Below are 8444 nucleotides of genomic sequence, written 5' to 3' on the forward strand. Positions count from 1 at the left end.
TCGAGGGGGGCCGGAGGAAATGCTAGCAGCCCCCTCTTAGTCACCCTGCCCCTGGAGCCTGAGATGAGGGACCCTGTTACCAAAAATAGCTCACCCCGAACCGTGGCCAGCTTCCTCCGAGCTTCCCACGGTCTCCTTGGGAATGAATGAGGGAGGGAGGGAGGGCCTGCGAGGAGCTGGCCCAGGGCCCCCGCCCCTGCCCCCGTGGAGGCCGACCCCAGCGTGGGAGCCCATCGGAAACAGCTCTGTGTCGTTCAAGGGGCTCTTCTACTCTTCCCTTCCCACCCAGCCTCAGCCAGCACAGGAAGTCAGGGCTGGAGCCTGAGAACCAGGGCCCCCCACACCTCTCCCCACATAAGAGGGGCTGGGGGTCAAGGCAAGGGGCGGGACACTGGAGAACTGGAGAGCCCCACCCCATGCCCCAGAACTGCTCAGAAGCATCATCTGGCCCCCTCTGTTGGGGTGCACATACTCCCTCAAGTAAGCACCACACCAGACGTCATCACTCATTCACTCAATGAACACGCGAGGGTCTCACGGGCCAGCACTGTGTTAGGAGCTGGACAGCTCACACATGGAGGGGTCACGTAACAGGCTTTAGAACTCAGAGAGAAAGGGTTGACCAGGAATCTACTGTTTTACAACATGACTGTATGAGCCGCACACTGCTGGGCACTGGGGATGCCGTGAACGAAACGGGAAAGGCCGCCAGCTCATGGAAGGTGCAGTCCCATCGGGGGAGGTAGATGGGAGCTAAACAGGAAGGATTTTAATTACACGGGACAGGGAGCAGAGGAGAAGTTAAAAGCGTCAACTCCTCGTGGAGTGAGAGCTGACACACACGGAGTGCCCAGAACTGTGCCCATTTCAAAACAGCATTTTTTTTTTTTTATTTGGGTGAAAATTTACAGAGCAAATGCACTTTCCATACAGCAGTTCACATACATTTTGTCTCATGACATTGACCATAATTTACCACAATGCAACAGCTCCCTCCCACTTCCTCCTGATAGTTACCTCTTCCCTATGTCCATCCCTCCATCACTTCTGCCCGCTGAGCTGTCTCCCTGTGTATAAACTGCCCTTCTTTCTCCCATGATTGTTCTCTTCAAGGAGCGTATCTACCTCAGGTAAATGTTCAGCTCATATGCCTGTCTTTTGTTTGGCTGGAAGCTACAGGTGTGGGTTCAATTCCAGACCTGAAGGGTAGCTAGGGGCCACAGTCTCAGTGGTTCCACCAGGCTCTATCAGACCAGAAAAACTGGTCCCCCCCTTTTTTTTCCAATTGATTTTGAGTTTTGTTCCACATTGTTCTCCCCCTCTATTCAGAACCTCAAAACTGAATTTTTTAAGGCTAAGGACAGGGTATAACAACGGTATAATTGAGGGAGGTAAACGCGAGGGGTTAGGAGGAGCCTCTTGGAATGGTAACATTTGTGCTAAATTGGGAAGGTCCTGTAGGTGTGAGTGGGCAGGGGACCGGCAAGTGCCGAGTCAGAGGCTGGAGAGACACAGAGGCCCGGTGGGGGCACAGACAGCAAAGGAGGCCACACCAGAGCCTGCATCCCCAGGGCTGCGCGCCTCCATTTCCACGAAGAGGCACAGGAGGGGAAAGAAAGAGCTTGGCCCTAACTTCTACCTTCCTACTTCACACACAGGGAAACCAGAGACCTGGAGAGAGAAAGCCACCTGCCTAAAGTCACCTACAGGACAGCTGGAAGCCTGGAGCCCTGGTAGCACAATAGTGAAACGCTTAGTGCTTAGCTAGGAGCTCTGGTAGCATAGTGCCTAAGGCGCTTGACTGCTAACTGGAAGGCTGGAGGTTCAAACTCACAAGCCACTCCTCGGAAGGAAGGTTGGGCAATCTACTTCCATAGTGATACCGCCTCGGAAACCCAAGGAGGGGTTGCTATGAGTCAGGGCCGACTCGATGGCACATCATAAACAACAACAGCGCTTAGCTAACCAAAAGGTTGGTGGTTCAAACTCACCAGCAGCTCCGTGGGAGAAAGACCTGGTGACCTGGTCCTGTAAAGATTACAGTCATGGAAAGCCTATGGGGCAGTTCTCTTCTGTCACAGGGGTTCCTAGGAGTTGGCACTGACTCGATAGCACACACGACAATATACACATCATACTTGAATAAAAATAAAAAATAAAAAATAAAAAAGACAGCTGAAGCTTTCTGGCTGATATCATTCTCAGTTTGCATGGGAAGAATCAGAAGCTCAGAGAGGTGACAACTTGCACAAAGTCACCTGAGCTTGGGGAGAAACAAGGAGGAGCCCAAGGTCTATGTCTCTCACACACACATGCACACACAGAGATCCACACACCACCTCAGGCACCCTCCTGTTGACAGCAAACATCCCAGGGATAGCTCAGGGTGAGGGTCAGGCCTGACCATGTGGTGCAAAGTACAGGGAGGGCACGCAGGGAGACTGTGACAAGGTAGGAGCTCTGGCTACGCTCCAATGTTGCCCTGTTGCCCCCTGTGGGCACCACTGGGTCTGTCCCCAGGGCCACAGGAAGGCCCAGATCCTACAGAGCTTGTCAGTTTCAAAAATACAAAGTGCTTCATCCATGACCACAGGCTGTCACAGCCTCATCCTCGGGCTGTCTCTGGACCCAAGGCCCAGCCCTGTCGTGGAGGTGGGGGTGGGGGAGGGGCTGCAGGGCACTCCTGAGTCCAGGGTCTCCCTCCCTGAGAGGAGGCGGACCAGGTCCTGCTGGGGGGACACCTTTGCCCTAACAGGAGCAGAGGGTATCCTGCTCATGAAGGAGCCCCACAAAGGTTTTGTTGGCCCTTAAGGTCCCCCGACACCTGGGCCCAAAAGCAAAGCAAGAGACGTGGCCAGCGGAGCCGCCCAGCCGCCCTGGGATGAGGCACATACCCAGCATTCCACAGCTGCAGCCAAAGCCCCAGCTTCGTCTCCATGGCAATGCTTCCTGTGGGGCAGGGTGGCTGCTCTGGGCTCCTTCCTTGGGGCCAGGGGACCTTCTCCAAAATGATAAGATTCTCCCACTGCCGACTCCGCCTTGGCCAGGCCCTGTCTTGGGCCTGGACGCTCCCCCCCCAGGGCTGGCCTGACTTCTCTTGGGTAGGCGGGAGGCAGAGGGGAGCCGGTTCCCCACAAACTGGAAGGGCTCATCCCAGGCCCCCCTCGCCTCGCCCTGCCCCCGATAGGAAGGGTCCTGAGGGTTGGCGGCTTCCTCCAGGTATCGAGGACTTCGGATGGCGCAGCCCAGAGGTAGGCAGCAGAGGGGCCAGGGGCTCTGGAGTCAGACAGGCCGGAGCTGGACGCAGGCTGAGCCACAATGAATGGGCATAAACATACATTTAAAAAACTTAGGGGGTCAACAGCAGGGACCCACCTAGGTCTTTCCCCTCCAGGCTCTGGTAGCCAGAGGCAAGGCCCCAAGGTGGCAGTGGAAGGAAGCCTCCCTGACCCCTTCTACTGTCTTGAGGTTCCTGACGGGTAGTGTGTGACTCAGGACCCCACAGCCCCGAGGGGGAGGGCAGAGGACAGAAGCCTAGCACCCCTTGTCCCTGAGCATTTCACCTGGAGCCTGTGCCTCCCCAAAGGCCCCCATTAGCCGGGAAGGAGGTCTGAGGGGCAGGCGCTCCCAGAGGGCTCCCCTGAGCTGGCCCCTCAGCTCACACCCACCCTGGCCGCCAGCAGCGGTTTTTCCTAATAGAAGCCAGGTGTGGGCCAGATGCCCTGGGCGGAAGTGGGGGCAGGGCGGGCGGAGGGCAGCGGTCCAGGCTCGGCAGCCCCCGCACCCCAAGGCCCAGCACAGGCACTGTCCCAGCAGCTGGAAGCGGGGGCGCAGAGCCACCCCCACGCCTCCCAGGTCTCCTCAGCCTAGAAGCCCCTTCAGGGGGCTTTGCTGCAGAACCAGGTCCGCTCCCGCTCCAAGGAGCCTCTTGGACGGCAGCCACTCCCTCCACCTCAGCAGCATCAGTCACCACCCCCTTTCTGGAGGAGGAAGGGCGGAAGGAGGAGGCGGAGGGAGGAGAAAGTAACCCTCGGGCCTGGAGAGATGGGCCCAAGGTGACACCCAGTCCCGGCAGGAACAGGGGTGCCCATGGTGCCCCCGGAGGCCCGGGGTGGGAGAGGGCACCTGAGAAGGGGAGCCGGGGCTCAATCTCTCTCCTCAGGCTCAAGTCAGACCCCTTATTGTATGCTTGGAAAACAGCCCAAGAAAGAAGCCGAGTAGGCTCCCCCTCACAGCCACACCGTCTTGAGAGGTGGATAGCTACCAGCCTGCCAGCTGTAGGAGAGGAGGGGACATAGAGGTCAGCCAGTGTGGCGAGAACCATGTCTGCCTGGCTCTTTCCACCTGCCAAAGTGGGCCGGTCAGAACAGCCACTGACTAGACATTCTAGGCCAAAAAGTTGTGATTTGCTACATAAGCAGGATTTTGCATGGTGGGGTGCATGTGGGGGGTGCTGCAGGGGCTCCTGGGCTGGCTTGAGCAGGGAGTTCACCTCCCACTCGAGTAGGAAACAAGTCTGAGAAGTGGGAGAGGGGCGTCTGTGATAAGCTTGGTTCCTCCCTTCAGGACCGGCAGCAAGATCCGCAACTTCACTTTTCTCAAAGAAGGCTGCACAGCTTCTAAAAACATCTTTCTACAAATGCAAATCTGCTCCTTCTACTTCCTGCTTGAAAGTCTCTTTAACTAAAAAGCCAAGTTTTATATTATATACATTTTATCATTCCAAAAAATAAAAACCAAAAAACCAAACCTACTGCCATTGAGTTGATTCCAACTCTTAGCAACTCCCACTGGGTTTCTGAGGTGGTAAATATTTACGGAAGTATATCGCCCAGTCTTCCTTCCACACAGAGGCTGGGGGGTTTGAATCACCAACCTTCTGGTTAGCAGTCAAATGCCTTAGGTACTACGCTACCAGAGTTCCTTGTATTTTGTCACAGTAAAAAATAAAAAAAACGAACCTTTCTCTGAACAGCGAGAAGGACAGGCCTTCCTGATGGCCTGGTCCGTCCCCTCTGCGCCCTCCCTGGCACGATCCAGCCACGTCCCCCACCCCCGGCCATCTGCACGTGCCCATCTGTGCTCTCCAGGCTACCGCTCCAGGGTGAGCTCCTCAGGGAAGCACTTCGCCCCCATTCAGAGCCAGAACTCTGCCTCACGGCGACCCAGTGTGAGCTACAGCAGAACTGTGCTCTACGGAGCTGTCAGTGGCTGCTTTTTTAATTGTGATTTGGGTGAAAGCTTACAGAGCAAATGCACTTTCCACACAGCAGTTCACATATACTTTGTCTCATGACATCGACTACAATTTACCACAATGCAACAGCTCCCCTCCCACTTCCTCCCAATAGTCACCTCTTCCCTGCGTCCATCCGTCCATGCACCCCTGCCCCGAGCTGTCTCCCTGTGCACACACAGTCAATGGCTGCTTTAGGGGAGGGAGCTCACCAGGCTTTTCCTCCGAGGTGCCTCCGACTGGACTCGAACAACCAACTCTTAGGTTAGCAGCCGATTTTCCAGTGAGCGGTGTAGTAACCGTTTGCACCGTGCAGTGATTGCTCTGGGCGGGCCTGCATGCCTGTGCTACTCATCACAGGACACTGAGTGGGAGACACCTTTGTCCAGTGAATGAATGAGTCTCCGGAGGCTCTGTGCCTGAAACTTGACCCTGGTGTCCCCTCTGGGAACTCAACAGCCACACGCAGGCAGATAAGCAGGGCACACACACCCCGACACACTCTTAGATGAGCAGGCCTGACCCCGCACAGCACCGAAACCCTGGGGCACAGGGATGGGGTGGGGCGGCTGGCAGAGGCCCTGAGTCTCATGTGTCCTTCTGGATGCTGCCATGGCTGGCCTCTACCAACTAGGCCAAGGAGGAAGGTGGGGGGCGAGGGGCTCCAGGGAGGCAGGAAGTTGGAATCTGAAATTAGCTTCGCAGAGCCACAGGACGTCTCCAGCGGTGGCCTGTGGGCAGCCTGGCTATGCCCTACCCTGTGATCAGGACCTGGCCCTTCCTGGACCTGGAGCCCATTTCTCAGAAACAGCTCCCAACAGCAGCAGGCGTCCGACTCCCAGGTGACCTCCACGTGTCACCTGGGCGTCACCACAGGGGCCTGGGCAGTGGGGCAGCACGTGTCCCGGGGGGAATGCATCTGTGGGTGCTGAGCCTGCCCCCACTCCACCACTGACCCTCTGGTCCTCAGCCCATCCGTGCGCACCCACACAGACTTACCTGCGAGGCCTCAGCCTTTGCTCTGGGGTCAAAGACCCGCAGTTGCTTGTCCTGCAAAAGAGAACAGGAAGAGTGGTGAGCTGAGCTGGCATCCCTGGGGCCAGCCCGTCCCCAGCACACAGGCTGGCATCACACACAGGGCACGCCCTGCCTTTTTCCAATTCTTCTTCTCATCAAAAGGGGCAAGTGCTGTTTCCTGCCCTGGTCGCCTGGAATGGAGAACACGGTGACAACAGCTGATGTTCCCTGAGACTCCCCGCCAGGCACGGGACGAGCATGAGCCTGCGTCTTTCCGATGACGGCTGGAGGTGTTGCTGGACCTGTGGCCATCTTACAGACAGAGAGACGGAGGCCCAGAACCAAGGTCACACGTATACCCGGCCCTGTGCTAGGCCTGGCCAGGAGTTTCCAGGATGCTATTACATCTGCACTGAACAGCCTTCGTGTCTAAGTGTGGAACACGAGCTCATGTGTCCTACCCATGCACTCAACATGCAGCGATGGACCCAGAATACCCGAGGGTGGGGATGAGAACACACAGAAACAAGTACTGTAAGGTAAAATGCCCGCAGCCCGTATACAAAAAACAAAACCCGCTGCCGTGGGGTGGTTTCTGACGCATGATGATGTGACGCGTTACAGAGCAGAGCTGTGCCCGAGGGTTTTCTTGCTTTTAATCTTTATAGAAGCAGACTGTCAGGCCTTTCTTCCATGGTGCTGCTGGGTGGGTCTGCAGTGGGAAGTTCTAGGCTAGTGGCCAGATGCAAACCACCTCTGGCACCCAGGGACTTCCGATAACCTTGTATAACAGGACCATATCTATGTGATTCTGTGGGTGTGTGTTTGTGGGGGGGGTGTGTTCAGCGTATGGGTGAGTACTGTGCTGTGTGTGTATGGTGGTATATGTACATATGTACATGCATGAAGACCTGGGCAGAGGCTGCCACTGCCAACCATTCTAATCAGGGTCACAATAGAGGATCCCGGCAGAAAGGGAGGAAAGTGTGGAACAGAACCTCAAATTCTCAAAGAATCCAGACTGAATGGACCCACTGAGATTGGAAGACTCCCCGGGACTACTACCTGGAGATACTTTTTAACCCTCAAACCGAAACAAGCCTGAAGTCACCTTTAAACTGAATTCAGGTCAAAAAGCAAAGGACAAGATGATCGTGTACTGTGCCCTGAAAACGTCGTCTACATGAGGCCACATGGACGGCAGTCTCTGTAAAGCACAGAAGGGAGGTTGGGGAGTAGTGGGAGTAAGTTAGTGGGAGTGGGACCCGAACGGAGATTATGAGCACGGGGACACAACGTGGAGAAGGAATAAACATCACTGAAACAGACAGGAACTGCTGAAAAGGAACCTGTTTGGCTGTGTACACTTTCACCAAAAAACAATAAAATAAAATACAACAAAAATTTGGGCAGAGAGAGGGCAGAATCTGTGTCCACTACCTACAGGCTTGGCCATCGAAAACTGTTGGGCGCGCTAAATGCAGAATGACAAACAGAGTGCGGTATGGTTCTACTGTGGCAAAAATAAACAAGCCACCCTCAATGTGTGGCCAGGGTCCTGTAGGTCTTGCAAGTGTGCTGAGCAAGGAGAAAGTGTGAGTAGCACACACAGACGCCAGAGGAGAAGCGTGGGAGGGAAACTAGCTCTTCCTTCATACAGCTTAGCACAGCTCCACCTTATTCCAATAAGCATGTATTCCTTTCATATTTTGAAAAGCAACAAACCTGCAAGGAACCACCAGAATTTGAAATAAAAAAACACAATACCGCTTACTTAGTACAAAGTAACAACACACAGGCAGTCCCTGACTCACCACCCAACTTCCGGACAACTGCTACTTGCCTTTTAATGTTAAGCGAACCTATCCTCACTTTGAAAGAACCGAACCAACCCCTACTCTCAAGAAATGCTTCATCACAATCACCTTCATTTGCTGCTCTGCAGCTTTTAAACCACAGAAAAGACTTTGAGCCTTTTCTTGCACTAACCAGACCCGCTGCCACGGAGTCCATTCTGATTCTGGCTCGGAACGACCCCAGAGGACACAGCAGAACGGCTCCCAGGGGGTTTCCAAGGCTGTCAATCTTTTATTTATTTATCTATTTTTGTTTATTTATTATTTATTTATTTATTTAAAATTTTATTTTGATTTGGGTGAAGATTTACAGAGTAAATTCACTTTTCATACAG

At 54.6% G+C, this 8444-nt stretch overlaps 1 protein-coding gene across 1 annotated transcript in view; it reads right to left on the reverse strand.

Moving 5' to 3' along the window:
• The window catches only part of LOC103196060 (coronin-7-like), a gene marked incomplete at its 5' end in the record, with an annotated part of 95714 nt that overhangs the window by 44276 nt on the left and 42994 nt on the right, over positions 1-8444 (reverse strand). The window contains 1 exon segment of the mRNA XM_007939711.2: positions 6236-6286. Coding sequence (XP_007937902.2) covers positions 6236-6286 — 51 coding nt within the window.

The sequence above is a fragment of the Orycteropus afer genome, unplaced genomic scaffold, assembly GCF_000298275.1.
Source record: "Orycteropus afer afer isolate SDZICR_OR568_19922 unplaced genomic scaffold, OryAfe1.0 scaffold00061, whole genome shotgun sequence".
NCBI classification, from domain to species: domain Eukaryota; kingdom Metazoa; phylum Chordata; class Mammalia; order Tubulidentata; family Orycteropodidae; genus Orycteropus; species Orycteropus afer.